This window comes from Rhinopithecus roxellana, chromosome 18 (assembly GCF_007565055.1).
Source record: "Rhinopithecus roxellana isolate Shanxi Qingling chromosome 18, ASM756505v1, whole genome shotgun sequence".
NCBI classification, from domain to species: Eukaryota; Metazoa; Chordata; class Mammalia; order Primates; family Cercopithecidae; genus Rhinopithecus; species Rhinopithecus roxellana.
Window position 1 is genome coordinate 22,845,734 of NC_044566.1, and position 16,884 is coordinate 22,862,617.

General features: G+C 40.0%; 1 protein-coding gene across 1 annotated transcript in view; it reads left to right on the forward strand.

Moving 5' to 3' along the window:
* Positions 1-628: 628 nt before the first annotated feature.
* GPC5 (glypican 5) overlaps positions 629-16,884 on the forward strand; it is a 1,536,710-nt gene continuing 1,520,454 nt past the window's right edge. Inside the window, exon 1 of the mRNA XM_030922397.1 lies at positions 629-1,210. Within this exon, the coding sequence (XP_030778257.1) occupies positions 1,048-1,210 (163 nt within the window). The 5' untranslated portion in view covers positions 629-1,047. The remainder of the gene's footprint in view (positions 1,211-16,884) is intronic.

The window sequence follows — 16,884 nt, forward strand, 5'->3', positions numbered from 1 at the left end:
TGCTAAATGGTGATAAGAGACTTAAAACTAGACTTCATTGTGATAAGAATGTGATAAAGCTTGATTGTAATACTTACACCGTCTTTCAGAAAATCATAATGTTATAGAAAAATGTTCCTAAGCAGTAACACAAAGCAATTAAAAAAAAAGCTTCTCATGTGCACTCTTTAAAAACCTAAGTGTTATGAAGTCTCTCAATTGAAATCTTTAACTGTAGATAGTTTTTGTTTTTTGTATTATGTCCAGATTCTATTTAATGCAATTAGAATTCAAATTCCTATGTATTGAGGACCTTGATTACATAGATATTTCTTAGTTCCAGTTGGTGTTTGTCATCTCTTGTCTTCTCTGATCCTATTTATACATTCTCTGTTTTTAACAGATAATTCTTCCCCAGAATGGACTGGGAGAGCGAGGTCCGGGTTTCGTTTTATTTATCTGCATCGATGTTGCTCGTTTTATTTATCTACATCAATGTTGCTCCGAGTCTTCAGCCCTGGGCCCGGCAGGACAGCATCTCAGCGGGTGCGGAGCCGGACAGCGCGCAGGGGCTGTGGCGGGGGCGTGGCCTGTTCGCGGGGCGGGGCGTGCGGGGCGGGGCTTCCGCGGAGGGCAGACAAGCGGGCACATTCCAGGTTAGCGGCTGCGAGCCGAGCCGGCGGAGGCGGAGGCGGCGGTGGCAGCGGCAGCGGCAGCGGCAGCGGCAACTGCAACAGTGGCAGCAGTGGTGGCCAGAGCCAGATGCTCGCGGGCTCCCTGCGGCTCCACTAGTTTTCTTCGCTCCGCCCAGCGCCCACTCGCCTCGGCTGGGGAAGAAGACCAGACGGTGCTCAGCTCGAAAACTCTGGTGTCTCAGCTTAGGGCCTCCTCTGGGAAGAGCTAAGTGCTCCCAGGTGAAGCCGGTGCCTGCGGGCGGTCCGTACCCCCCGCAGTCGGCTCGCACCGCTCGAGAGCCTCGGCAGCCGTGTCTTCCACGCCTGAAGCTCAGCCAGGGCGCGCGGGGCGAGTGGGGTCCTCTGCGGGGTAAAGGGGACCAGGACGGCGAGGATGGACGCACAGACCTGGCCGGTGGGCTTTCGCTGCCTCCTCCTCCTGGCCTTGGTTGGGTCCGCCCGCAGCGAGGGCGTGCAGACCTGCGAAGAAGTTCGGAAACTTTTCCAGTGGCGGCTGCTGGGAGCTGTCAGGGGGCTGCCGGATTCGCCGCGGGCAGGTAAGGGGCAATGAGGGGGTCGCTGGGTCAGGGGCGTCCGAGCCTGGCCTTCACTGCCCCAGGCTCCCTTGGTGGCACTCGTGGGAAGATGACCTTTCGGGCCCTGCATCCGCGCAGGGTGAATCCCAGGGAGGCCTCCGGGGATGCTCGGTGCGGATAGCCTGAGTGCAGTGCAGCGCAGCTCTGGGGACCCCTAACCACGCCTGCGACGAAGCCCGATTCTGGGCATCTGCTTCCCGCCCGGCTCCCTTAGCCTCGGAGGATGAGTTGGAAGGAACCAGGAAAGCAGACATCAGGGCGAGGGACACGCGCAGTCTAACTGCGTTTCTCTTCCGAGTAGGAATTTCACCAGTGCCCCACTGGGGATTTCGGTTTGCTGTTTTCTCATAAGGTGGAGGGAACTGAATTCGATCGCCCCAAGTTTGGTACTAAAAATCACACACCTGCGATATACCCCTTTGCTGGAGAATGGGGCACAGACAAGGGCAGCCGGTCTCCTCTGTAATTAGGACTTGGACCCTGTGCACCCAGAGACGTGACCCTTAGCTGCCCCTCTGTGCCCTGGCATCAAGCCCTGCTTGGAGGAACCCAACAACCCAGTGTGTCTCCCAGCACCACGAGGTAGTTTTTAGCCTGAAAAGTGTTTATGGCAACAGGCGATCAAACCGAAGGTACTGGGGAGTCACTTGACATGAATGAGATATACCAGCGTTCCAAAGGGAAAGATACAGTTTGTGTGGCCAGCGTGGATCATGCTTCCTGTGAGCGCCTTTTGCCTATGCTTTCGAACCCTGCTCCCCGTTTTCACCGCACCAGTTTCCTTCTGCTGGTGGGAGTTCCAGTGTAGGTTCTGTCTGGAAGAATAGGTCGTAGCTGTGAAACGTAAGAGCAGGTGTCTGGAGCCAAGTAAGGTCTTACTAGAGCCGTGGCTGTGACTATGAAGCCAACACAGACGAATCTGTGAGGTTATTGGTTGAACAAAGAACTTGTGGAGGACGCTTAAGTCTAAAATCCATCTTCTGTTTGAGTTTCCACGGTTGGGGGACTTGCTTGTAGCACTGAGCTGTGAGCTGTAGCCGCTTTTCTTGACTGCTTTGCTTGTTGTGAACTCAATTTTAAGTCATCCCAGAAAGAAAATCTAGGCATTCGGAAACATTGACTCCATTTGAGTTTACATGACCAGTCTTAAACCCAGTTATTTATTTGTATACCTGTTTGGTACTAGGTGCTTTTTCTATATTACTTGAAACAAAGTTGACATTCTCAGTTTAGGGCGATTCTTCTATCCCTAAACAAAATATCACCTTATAGATCTGTAGTTGTCTTAGTGCATTCTTTTCATTAGGAAGTAAATCTCACTTATCGGCTGCTGATAAAACTAAAGTGAGTTTGTGTGTGTGGGTGGTGAGAGTGTTATGATGTGAGATCCTCACCTGAATTATTAGGTTTTTACCCCTCAAATATTGTAACCATGCCTGCTTATGTTCACCGAATGTTGACGGCCAGCCCCTTCTCCCCAGTAAGGCCCTGAATTCACTCCACTCTGGTATCTCAGTATTTCTGGTATCTGCTGAATGCAACACATTGATTGGGTGTTCATCTCTTTTGAAGATGAACTTTCCAGAGTATCAGTCACTGAGGCAGTGTCTTACCAGGATGTCAGGGAAAATTAAGCTGTGTCCTAAGGAGAGAGAAATGACTGTAATTATTTGCATTTGATACACATGACGCACATAAAAGTGCCATGACGGCAAGGAATCTTTCTTTTCTAAGTCACTCTGGATTGTTTTCCTATTGCTAGTACCTTTTTCAAATCTGTGGCTGAAGGTGATGGAGGAATCACCGGAGCACTCACAGAAGAGGCTTAGAGACATCAGTGGTACTAGTGAAAAGAAAAGCTAAGTTCCTTTAATATTTTCACTAAGAAAAAGTCACACAAAAGTAAAAAGTACTATGCTGATTTATACCCACTGCCCCAAAAAAGGCATTCATATAGGAATTTGATGTAATTCTGAAGTTTTGTGTCTGTATTGTTGGTCATCCTTTTACAAACAATTCAGCAAAATATTAAACTGTTTTTTAAGCACTGATTCCTCTCATCTCTCTAAAAAAATCCCTCAATCCCAAATTGAGTAAACCAAACATACCACATGCTTAGTAAATACTTTTCTTTCTTTTTGTATTTATATATGATCTACAACATTTAACGTGATTGAATATGGTAATTGACTATCATATATTCTAAGATTATCCTCAATCTCAAGAAAGAACATGCTTTAGTCATTTCTACATGAGAATACAAATAGTAATATCTTTTAACAAATGTATTCATTTAGCACGTAGCCTTTCACTGACTAAAACAAACACATTTAATTTGATATATATATATATATATATTTTGGAAGTATATATTTTTACTGCTTTCTTGCATTTCTTGTTCACAGTGGTTAATCCCTGAGATGTCTAGCCAAAATGCAGTTTGTATAATATAAGAAGGTAGAATAAGTTTTTAGTTTCTTCCTACCTTTGTGACTTTTACTTCTTCTGAAAAAAATGCTATCCAAATTGAAATTATTAAAATTGTGAGAGCAGTGATTTAAACCGTTTCTCAGATTTCCCTCACCTTTGTTCTCTACCCTGCTCCAATTCTTTTAAGCCTATTGAGCTCCTAAGGATGTTTGGATGAGAAATGTAAAAAAGGGGAGAAGGTGTCAATGTGATTAGAATTACAGATTTCCCTGTGTTCTGATTTTATTTTCTAAGTAGTAGTCAAGGTGCCCTTTGCTCTTGTTTATTTTATTTGGAAAAGAACTGTTACTGAAAGTGTCTTTTAAAGGTCTTTTCATTTTTATTTTATTTATTGGGGATGGGGATAATGCTTTTCTATTAAAATTCTCTTTGCACATGCATTGTGCATAGTTCACACATGCCTCTTTTAGAGGATAGTTCAGAAAGAGGAAGTTTATCAAAAGAGTAAGGAATATATTTAGATAATTTATATACCAACTATTTTTTGAAATGTGTGTTTGTTGATATAGAACTCTATAGCAAGTATACTCTCTATATTAAGTAGTCTGTGAAAGTAACTTCCTTGGTATATTTTGGCTATAAATAGAATAATAAAAATAAACTCTTGACATGGTTAAGTGAAATTTTAATACTAAAAGACACTGTAAGCAGTGCTCTGAAGTTGTTTTTGTTTTTTTTTAACTGCTTTCATTATAATCGAATTTTATTATTGCTCCAAGGACAGTGTAGTTTCACTCTCACACCTAGGAAAAATGATCTGCTTGGTAACCTTGGAGTTTGGAATTACTGGATAGACATTTGGCTTTTAAAACTTGGTTCTGCCACCTGTAGTTCTGCTTCACAGATAAATTATCATCTTGAACCTCTGTTTTCTCATTTATACATAGGATTTTTAAAAAAAGTGTTTGCATAGATAAAATGAAATAATGTAAAATGTCAGAAATCCAGGCACATAGTAAGTGCTGAAAATATGTTCATGTTTTCATTATAATTTTTTTTGTTTAGTGTCTTGATTTTAACTTGATTTTTAAGGATGACATTTTAATTTTAGGTCTTTATATATCAAAGATGTTTTTATAATAACAAGTTGGTTTCAATGATTATTTTTCAATTTGGGAAATGTATTTTTATCTGAAGTGATATCTGTTACATTATGGTGAATATTTTGTTTATTTTTGTGAACAAATAAGCCTCAATGAAACAAGGCTGTGCCACTGCTAGCTGCAACGCTCATAACCACTGCCGCCACTGCCACACCACCATCTGTCTGTAGGGAGGTAAAATAGTGCTTCTAAGGTGGTTTACAGATTCACACAATTAGAATGTTGGTGACCATAGTCACTCATGGACAGTAATCTGAAACTGGGACTCTGTTTCTCATGAATTAACCAGTTTTGCTGTTTGAACAACGTATTTATGGTGATCAGATTTCCAAAGCCAGAATTGGGACCCGTCGTGTGACATTGGGGCAGATGATTAACATCAGGATTGCCCTGGGTTGAAGCCCACCAGCCAAGAACCTCCGGAAACAAGATGTAGTAAAATTAGATTCATTTTGTTTGTTGCAGCAAGGGAGATTGCATACCAAAGGAACTCTAGAGAGTTTGGTAGTAGGTAGTTGGGAGGGCTTTTTATGGGATTTGGGCTTGTGGTGGGCTATTATAAGGAAGGTTTAATGAAGTGGGACAATTCAGGAATTGGCTATTTTGATAACTTTTATCTAGGTGTTAGAAAGATTAAGGTAGGGTTAGTTGTCATAAATAAAGAAGCAGTAGTAGCTAGTGTCAAAAGAGGGGAATGTTTAGTTATTTTAGTTAGAAAGGCAGAGTGCCTTTCTCCCCATCCTTTTATACTACAGGTCCCAAGAGGTCTTGCTCATCATTGTTTTCTAATTCTGTGAATGTTACTTATCTTGAATTGTGAGCATCAAGGCCCAGTTCCATTGCCAGGACAGTTTGTCACCTTTTCCCTTGGGAAGTCCAGTCTGTGCTTCGATATCTAAGAGAATCATGTGTTTCATTTTTCTCTAGGCGTTTAGTGCATCTTTTTTTTTGTTTTGTTTTGTGTTTGAGACGGAGTCTCACTCTGTTGCCCAGGCTGGAGTGCAATGGCACGATCTCGAGCCACTGCAAGCTCCGCCTCCCGGGTGCACGCCATTCTCCTGCCTCAGCCTCCCGAGTAGCTGGGACTACAGGCGCCCGCCAGCACGCCCAGCTAATTTCGTTTAGTGCATCTTAATGGTGGAGAAGTGAGTTTGATTTTCTACTTTAGGGTCATAGAATCCAATGGCTCATCAGGTGCTGAATTATACTGATCACACATATTCCCTTGTGGCGTCAATTGTAAATATTGGTGTCAACTATAAATCTTGTGCATCAACTACAAATATTATATGCATCCCCATTCTCCCTCCATCCCATAATTTAAGTTCCATTTTGCCAAATGTCCAACATCCTATAGTTGTATAATTGGCTTAGGAAGGGTACAACTTGAGGAACTTAAGAATAATATTTTCCACTTATCACCCCCCAATCCCTATTATTTTTCCTTGTTTCTAGCCTGTTAAGCTTTCTGGAAAATAGATATTTCTGGTATGTACATGTATGTGTGTGTGTATAATCCACTTTCACATTGTCCTTATATTTGATGAGAACACTTTCTAAATCTACAACATTTCTTTTATAGTTACCTGGTAAGACCAAGAACAACATTCTAGCTAGGTTGATTCATAGATGATCAACCATGATTCATAGATGAATGGTCTCTTGGTATAACTGTTGAGCCAACAAACAACAGATCTGATTTGTTAAAATGGGGTTATGGGAGACTTCAAACATATGCCCGTTGAAATAGATTCTCTGTGAATGTAGTATCTGATCTACTTGGTTAAGTAACAATAGCCATTAATTTTAATAGACAATAGCCATTTTCCATATCTACCTTTCTTTTATAGAGTTCTGACCTTCAACAAGAAGAAAAGGCAGCACTGATTATGCTCTCAATTCTTGAACTTTTCAGTTTTAGTAAATCTTCCATTTCACTAATGAGATTGCCCAAATTATGCTAAAATGATTATTCATTTCTCTATGAATCACGACAAACAGCACAGCCTATGATTAGCTGCATCAGGTCCACCTATGGCTACTATGTAAGTTGAATGTGCAGTGCACTTTTATAGAAAGAAAAGGAGATGTTATACTTCCGTGTTTTTATGGAAGAATGTATGAAAAGTACAAATAAAGTAAAATAATTTTACCATCTAGAAATTACCGCCAAAACGCCTTTGCATTGTCTTTTTAGCATGCTCATCAGCTCCCTGCTAAGCATGACTATTTTTTGAAAGAACATAGAATAATTTCCTTTTTGAAAAACAAGCCTTTTCTAATTATGAACATATCTTTATTTCCCATTTCCCACGCTGTTAAATATCTTTCTAAGCCTGATTTTTTTAAGTGGCTGTATAGTATTGCATTAAATCTCTGTAGCATAAATTAAATTCATCTTTGTCTTTAGAACTGCAGGTTTCTAGTATTCTCTACAATAAAGTCACATGGCCGAGGACATCAAAGGCACACATGCCAAACTCTTACACAACTCATGGCTTTGTACATGATCTACATTACTACACATTAGGGCTTTTCAACCTGAGTGCCATTGACATTGGGGGATTGGCAATTCTTTGTTGTGGGGTGCTGTCCTATGTATTGTAGGATGTTTAGAAGCATCTGTCACCTCCATCCACTAGATACCAATGGCGTTACCACTCTCCACCAAGTTGTGATGACCAAAAATGACTCCTGACTTTGCCAGCTGTCCTGTGGGAGGCAAACTTGTCCTTATTGAAAACCACAGGTGTGAACTCTTCAACCTATGGGTCCTTCACACACACAGACTGTGTAGTTGGCTTGTTTGCATGTCTTAGCTTAAATGTCAGCTCTTCACAGAGGCCTTTCTCAAGTTCACTAAACTAGGTTACACTGCTTGTTATTGTGGAATCCTTTTTGTTTCCTGCATGGCACTTTTTATGGCGCCACGTTCCTTTTCTTTGTTTTAACTCTACGTCTTTTGCCACTAGGTTGTGTACATGGTGGAGATAGAGAACATACCTGCTAGGGTCATTTTCCTGGGCATGTGACCTGTGCAGTCAAGCAAGAACCTACACTCAGATGAACCGTGTCGTTGGTTTAATGTTCTCTAATCACCCTATTGAAATTTTTTGTTGTTCAGACAGGGTCTCACTCTGTCACCCAGACTGGAGTGCAGTGGTACAATCACAGCTCACTACAGCCTTGAACTACCTAGGTTCAGGTAGTTCTCCCACCTCAGCCTTCTGAGTAGCTGGGCCCATAGGTGCATGCCACCATGCCTGGCAAATTTTTATATTTTTTGTATAGATGGGGTTCTGCCACCTTGCACAGGCTGGTCTTGAACTCCTGGGCTCAAGCAGTCTGCATGCCTAGGTGTCCCAAAATGCTGGGATTATAGTTGTGAGCCACCATGCCTGGCCCTAATTGAAATTTGAACAAAAGTCCCTGCATTTTCTTTTTGCATTGGGCTCTGCAAATTATGTAGCCAGTCCTAATGCGTACCTTATTGACTGTAGAGTATCTGGTGCGTAGAACAGGGCTTGGCAGAGAATAAGAGTTTAAATAATTGTTGAATAATTTAATAAAGCTTTAAGGAGTATTTTGATACATCTTTTGAACTCTGATTCTTAAGTTAAACTCTAGACATACACCTGTGGATACTGAATATCTCAGATTCTGCTTCTGTGTCCGATGATATTTTTTGTTTTGTGATGTTATATAAATGGGTTGAAGATGGACCCCCATGTTTTTCTTACTTCTTCACAGCAGGCTAGGACCATTAGCCCAAAACCAAATGGTACCCAACTCTGATTTTTATACATCCAGTTGCTTTAAATATAGCTCAAATAAACTTACTTTTAGCCATTTAAAACCTACCTGCTTTGCATCGCTGACAAAATTTAACTGAATGCCTGCTAACCATAGATAAAATAAACTGTGGGACACTAAAAGACCCCAAGCCATTGATACCCTTGAAAGCTCTCTGACCCAGAGACTTCCTATTTTCTAGTAAGTGATATCACCTAGACGTGCAAGCACCCTCTCCAATTTCCCCTTCTCCTGGGAGTTTTCTTGTCATCTTTGCCTTCTGGGTGGTAGCCAGGCACCATTGTCTCTGGAAGGTCTCCTGTTGTGAGGGACTTCAGCCTCTTGGCAACCTGTCAAAGCACCACCCAAATAAAGCTCCTTTTGTACTACTGCCATCTTGTGGTCCTGTATTTTCTTTGATTAGCCTTGACATCCTGAAACTTACCACATATGGGTCAATACTTATTTCGAATGGAAGGCAGGGACTCAAAGTAGCAATACTGATTTTAAATATATTTCTTTCTTCTTACTAGACTATAGGCTATTTGAGAGGAGGATCTGTGATTGATTTCCTTTTTGGTTCTGTGATTAGGCCAACATTTATAAATAAATAGTTATTTGTAGAATTCACCTTATTTTTGTAGTTACCTAATAGGTTATTTATTGTGTTTAATTATTTTTTAATGCTTAATATTAGTAGTAGAATGAGAAATATAGAGAGTGAAGTTTCTTAAAATGTGTATGGGCTTAGTTGTGTTGAATGAATTGTTTTTGTGGGGTTAATTTTTGCTTACATAACTGTCACAAATTTTATAAAGTGACCAAACCTTTTAAATTTAAAGGAATTTTTATCTGCTATCTAACATTTTTGAAATGGAGTAAATGAGTTGCCAGACAAAGGTTTAGAAAGGAGTATTCTCAAATGTCCTGTAAGGAAAAGAAAATTACTTAACATCTAAAGAATTCATTTGCACAGCTGTTACCGTCATGTAGCGGGGCGACTGATCTGCCTTAGAGCATTGATCTGTTGTTGAGAGAATGGAGACAAATAGAAGTGAGCAGTTATAATTTGCATTTGGCTCTGGAATGGGTTGGCTTGTATATTATTTGAATTTTTTATTTTTTGCAAAATAGTATTTTTCTATGAGGAAATTAACAGTAAGGAACTAGAATTCAGCTTTTCCATTTTTTACCCTTGTTAATCCCATGTTGGGAGTAAAGTGTACATCACTCATCTGTGGAACTATTCCTGAGCTGATCGTTGTTTGTTAAAGGACACTGACTTGGATTTCAGTCTCTGTTGTAGACCAACCAGAGGGACCACCGTTTTCAGAATAAGGAAACAAATAATTGCTATTAAATCACAAAACATGATAGACTGTAGCAGGTATAATCTGTTTCTGAAACATTTCCAACAATTCCAATTTTAGAAATATGTATCCATTTAAAAAATTTACTTTAAATCGACAGATAAAACTGGGTATATTTACCATGTACAACATGATGGTTTGAAGCACGGTACATATGCATTGTGGAATGGTTAAACCTAGCTAATTAAACTATGCATTACCTCACCTGGTTCCCATTTTTGTTGTGGTGAGGACATTTAACATTCAATCTCTTAGCATTTTTCAAGAATGTAATATATCATATTAACTGTAGTCACCGTGCTGTGTAATAGGTCACTTGAATTTATTCTTTTTATCTATCTGTAAATATGTGTCCCTTGATCAACATCTTTCCAACTCTTCCTCCTCTCCCACAGCTCCAGCTCCCGATAATCACCATTCTCTTGTCTATTTCTATGAGATCAACCTTTTTAGATTCTACATGAATGAGATCACGTGGTGTTTGTCTTTTTGTGCCTGGTTTATTTCACTTAATATAATATCCTCCAGGTTCATCCATGTTGTTGCAAATGACAGCATTTCCTTATTTTTGATGGCTGAATAGTACTCTATCATATCCACATTTTCTTTGTCCATTCATCTGCTGATGGATGTCTAGGTTTATCTAGTCTTTAAGACCTCTTTTTTTTTTTTTTTTTTTTGAGACGGAGTCTGGCTCTGTTGCCCAGGCTGGAGTGCAGTGGCCGGATCTCAGCTCACTGCAAGCTCCGCCTCCCGGGTTTACGCCATTCTCCTGCCTCAGCCTCCCGAGTAGCTGGGACTACAGGCGCCAGCCACCTCGCCCGGCTAGTTTTTTTTGTGTGTGTTTTTTAGTAGAGACGGGGTTTCACCATGTTAGCCAGGATGGTCTCGTGATCCGCCCGTCTCGGCCTCCCAAAGTGCTGGGATTACAGGCTTGAGCCACCGCGCCCGGCCAAGACCTCTTTTCAATGGTATCATAGAAAATTATAATTTTTCCTGTATGAATTGTGGCTGGTTATTTGTTTAGGATATTTTACAAGCACTGCTAGGAAATTTTACTTAAGTAGAAAGACTATTTAAGTCAATGCTAATGAAACAAACCTGCATAATTAGATATGGTCCAGCTATTAAATATGTTTCAAATGTAGTTATATTTAAAAGCTAGTAAATATTGTCTCATAACTTAAATTGTTTATTACTCTTATTAAGATAATGGGTTTAAATTACTAGTTTTTCTCTCCTCTGTGCTATAATAACCAAATCTATTTCAGTTCTTATAATTCGTTACAGGCAACATAATTAAATAATCTTTGCGGCTGTTTTGTTAGTCTTTTGCTTTTCCTTGTTTTACAGTTTCAAGATAATTTAGTTCATAATTTCTTCAGTATTTGCCTTGGGAGAAGATAAAATCTGAGAAGGGAATTGGATAAAAAGCACATCAAGAGTTTGTGTCTTCATTGATTAAATGAGCGTAAAAATTATTTCTGGATGTCCTTGTTCATTACATGTATATTCTTTAAATGGAAGATTGTCAATATCAAATTACTTGTGCAGATTTATTTGCTCTTTGAATAACTCTCTTATTCGGTAAGGTTATACCGAGTTACATTTGGTTCATTTTCTTTTGATCATTGAGATGTCTGTGTTTAATGAGCTAAAACTAAAGTAGGTCAATAAAATGAAGAGATTAACAGCCTGTTCTCACCAGGCTTGGAATTTATTTTACTCTAGGGGGAAAAAAGTCATTTTTAAAAAAGGTATTTGATCAACTTAAAAGGTAAAAGGAATAAGAAAAACATGAAAAAACTAAAAAAGCTGAGAAATCAATGAGTTCTTCAGGGTACTATTTGTTAGGTGAAGCTATGTGGATCTGTGTTTGTATAGTTAAGAGTTTTCATTACAAGAGCAGAACCAAATTTTACTTCTTCCTTTGATAAGTTCAGAAGCACACAAAAAACTTCAGGTTTTAAAATATTTCCTATTCAATTCCTCTTTGGAAATATCTTACATAACAAGGAAAACTAGTAGTTATGACAAACCATGAAAATGTCATGGAATAAATAAATGGGAAAAGCAGACTCATCACCTTATTTGTTGCATATTATGATCACGTATTTTCTTTTCTTTTTGTTGGTGAATGAGGAAGATGCCTGTGTTATTTATTTCTCCTCCCAACTTTCATATTAGTTTCAGGGGGAACATGCGCAGGTTTGTTACTTGGGTATATTGTATGATCCTGAGATTTAGGATATGAATGATCCCATCACCCATTACTTAGCATAATTTCCAACAGATGGTTTGTCAACCCTTTTCCACCACCCTCCCTCCCCTCTCTAGTAGTTCCCAGTGTCTGTGTTTCCCGTCTTTATGTCCATGAGAACACAGTGTTTAGCTCCCACTTGTAAGTTAGAACATGTGGCATTTGGTTTTCCATTCCTGTGTTAATTTGCTTAGGATAATGGCCTGTGGTCACATATTTTAGTGAATAACGATGAATTTATAGTTTTGAAATAGGTTAGTCTTGACTCCATCACTTACTAGCTATGTGACCTTTAGCAAATGACCCGACCTCTCAGAAAGTCGGGAGGCTGAGGTGGGTGGATCACGAGGTCAAGAGATGGAGACCATCCTGGCCAACATGATGAAATCCCATCTCTACTAAAAATACACAAATTAGCTGGGCATGGTGGCATGTGACTGTGGTCCCAGTTACTCAGGAAGGCAGGAGAATGGTGTGAACCCAGGAGGCGGAGCTTGCAGTGCGCCGAGATGGCACCACTGCACTCCAGCCTGGAAGGCAGAGCGAGACTCTGTCTCAAAAACAAACAAACAAAAAAACAAAACACTGGACTTTTGCAAAATAATGCTATTTCAATTAATTCAATTAAGATAAAGGGGAGGTACTTTGCCTGGAACTACAAGATGGTTTTAAGGCTGAATTAATGTGAGTAGGGATAGATTCTATGATGTTTGATTGCCTTCATCAAGTGAGTAGGAGTTACTTCTCTACTTTATTGTGTTCTTGCATGTCATAGTGCTGAGGGTCTTGGCACATCCCCTATATTGGGGATAAGATCTTATCTTCCATATGAAAGGCACAAGGGTGGAGGGTGCTGGCAAATCTCCGTCTGCCCCTTCAGAAACCCTCTCCACTCTACCATTTGTTCCTGGGCTCTATCAGTGGGCATTCTTGGCTCTGGCAGTTGATGGGTGGCAGTAGCTACAGAAGGACTGGGCAAGTGGAGTAGGACAGACATAGGTCTCACCTTTATGGAGTCACTACAGGTTGGTTATGACCCTTTACCTAAAACCATAGCTCCTGTCGAGTGTCCTTACAAGTCTCTGAATTCTTGTAACGACTTACTCTGTCTGTTCCTTAAGGGGCAGTATCAGTGACCTCACCACGGTTATTAGCTAGGGAATATTGCATGATCCTTACAGCTTTCCTATATCCTGCTCTTTTTCTTCTTTTTTTTAAATTTTTTTTTTATTATTATACTTTAAGTTCTAGGGTACATGTGCATAACGTGCAGGTTTGTTACATATGTATACTTGTGACATGTTAGTGTGCTGCACCCATCAACTCATCAGCACCCATCAACTCGTCATTTACATCAGGTATAACTCCCAATGCAATCCCTCCCCCCTCCCCATAATGGGCCCTGGTGTGTGATGTTCCCCTTCCAGGGTCCAAGTGATCTCATTGTTCAGTTCCCACTGATGAGTGAGAACATGTGGTGTTTGGTTTTCTGTTCTTGTGATAGTTGGCTAAGAATGATGGTTTCCAGCTGCATCCATGTCCCTACAAAGGACACGAACTCATCCTTTTTTATGGCTGCATAGTATTCCATGGTGTATATGTGCCACATTTTCTTAATCCAGTCTGTCACTGATGGACATTTGGGTTGATTCCAAGTCTTTGGTATTGTGAATAGTGCCACAATGAACATACGTGTGCATGTGTCTTTATAGCAGCAGCATGATTTATGATCCTTTAGGTATATACCCAGTAATGGGATGGCTGGGTCATATGGTACTTCTAGTTCTAGATCCTTGAGGAATCGCCATACTGTTTTCCATAATGGTTGAACTAGTTTACAATCCCACCAACAGTGTAAAAGTGTTCCTATTTCTCCACATCCTCTCCAACAACTGTTGTTTCCTGACTTTTTAATGATTGCCATTCTAACTGGTGTGAGATGGTATTTCATTGTGGTTTTGATTTGCATTTCTCCGATGGCCAGTGATAATGAGCATTTTTTCATGTGTCTGTAGGCTGTATGCATGTCTTCTTTTGAGAAATGTCTGTTCATATCCTTTGCCCACTTTTTGATGGGGTTGTTTGTTTTTTTCTTGTAAATTTGTTTGAGTTCTTTATAGGTTCTGGATATTAGCCCTTTGTCAGATGAGTAGATTGCAAAAATTTTCTCCCATTCTGTAGGTTGCCTGTTCACTCTGATGGTAGTTTCTTTTGCTGTGCAGGAGCTCTTTAGTTTAATTAGATCCCATTTGTCAATTTTGGCTTTTGTTGCTGTTGCTTTTGGTGTTTTAGACATGAAGTCCTTGCCCATGCCTATGTCCTGAATGGTATTCCCTAGGTTTTCTTCTAGGGTTTTTATGGTGTTAGGTCTAACATTTAAGTCTCTAATCCATCTTGAATTAATCTTCGTATAAGGAGTAAGGAAAGGATCCAGTTGCAGCTTTCTACTTATGGCTAGCCAATTTTCCCAGCACCATTTATTAAATAGGGAATCCTTTCCCCATTTCTTGTTTCTCTCAGGTTTGTCAAAGATCAGATGGCTGTAGATGTGCGGTATTATTTCTGAGGACTCTGTTCTGTTCCATTGGTCTATATCTCTGTTTTGGTACCAGTACCATGCTGTTTTGGTTACTGTAGCCTTGTAGTATAGTTTGAAGTCAGGTAGCGTGATGCCTCCAGCTTTGTTCTTTTGACTTAGGATTGTCTTGGCAATGTGGGCTCTTTTTTGGTTCCATATGAACTTTAAAGCAGTTTTTTCCAATTCTGTGAAGAAAGTCATTGGTAGCTTAATGGGGATGGCATTGAATCTATAAATTACCTTGGGCAGTATGGCCATTTTTTTATTCTTCCTATCCATGAGCATGGTATGTTCTTCTATTTGTTTGTGTCCTCTTTTATTTCACTGAGCAGTGGTTTGTAGTTCTCCTTGAAGAGGTCCTTTACATCCCTTGTAAGTTGGATTCCTAGGTATTTTATTCTCCCTGAAGCAATTGTGAATGGAAGTTCATTCATGATTTGACTCTCTGTTTGTCTGTTACTGGTGTATAAGACTGCTTGAGATTTTTGCACATTAATTTTGTGTCCTGAGACTGCTGAAGTTTCTTATCAGCTTCAGGAGATTTTGGGCTGAGACAATGGGGTTTTCTAAATATACAATCATGTCATCTGCAAACAGGGACAATTTGACTTCTTCTTTTCCTAACTGAATACCCTTTATTTCTTTCTCTTGCCTGATTGCCCTAGCCAGAACTTCCAACACTATGTTGAATAGAAGTGGTGAGAGAGGGCATCCCTGTCTTGTGCCAGTTTTCAAAGGGAATGCTTCCAGTTTTTGCCCATTCAGTATGATATTGGCTGTGGGTTTGTCATAAATAGCTCTTATTATTTTGAGATACGTTCCAATACCAAATTTATTGAGAGTTTTTAGCATGAAGGACTGTTGAATTTTGTCAAAGGCCTTTTCTGCATCTATTGAGATAATCATGTGGTTCTTGACTTTGGTTCTGTTTATATGCTGGATTAGGTTTATTGATTTGCGTATGTTGAACCAGCCTTGCATCCCAGGGATGAAGCCCACTTGATCATGGTGGATAAGCTTTTTGATGTGCTGCTGGATTCGGTTTGCCAGTATTTTATTGAGGATTTTTGCATTGATGTTCATCAGGGATATTGGTCTAAAATTCTCTTTTTTTGTTGTGTCTCTGCCAGGCTTTGGTATCGGTATGATGTTGGCCTCATCAAATGAGTTAGGGAGGATTCCCTCTTTTTCTATTGATTGGAATAGTTTCAGAAGAATGGTACCAGCTCCCCTTTGTACCTCTGGTAGAATTCAGCTGTGAATCCATCTGGTCCTGCACTTTTTTTGGTTGGTAGGCTATTAATTATTGCCTGAATTTCAGAGCCTGCTATTGGTCTATTCAGGGATTCAACTTCTTCCTGGTTTAGTCTTGGGAGAGTGTAAGTGTCCAGGAAATTATCCATTTCTTCTAGATTTTCTAGTTGATTTGCATAGAGCTGTTTATAGTATTCTCTGATGGTCGTTTGTATTTCTGTGGGGTCGGTGGTGATATCCCCTTTATCATTTTTTATTGTATCTATTTGATTCCTCTCTCTTTTCTTCTTTATTAGCCTTGCTAGCGGTCTGTCAATTTTGTTGATCTTTTCAAAAAACCAACTCCTGGATTCATTGATTTTTTGGAGGGTTTTTTGTGTCTCTATCTCCTTCAGTTCTGCTCTGATCTTAGTTATTTCTTGCCTTCTGCTAGCTTTTGAATGTGATTGCTGTTGCTTCTCTAGTTCTTTTAATTGTGATGTTAGAGTGTCCATTTTAGATCTTTCCTGCTTTCTCTTGTGGGCATTTAGTGCTATAAATTTCCCTCTACATACTGCTTTAAATGTGTCCCAGAGATTCTGGTGTGTTGTATCTTTGTTCTCATTGGTTTCAAAGAACATCTTTATTTCTGCCTTCATTTTATTATGTACCCAGTAGTCATTCAGGAGCAGGTTGTTCAGTTTCCATGTAGTTGAGCGGTTTTGAGTTTCTTAGTCCTAAGTTCTAGTTTGATTGCACTGTAGTCTGAGAGACAGTTTGTTATAATTTCTGTTCTTGTACATTTGCTA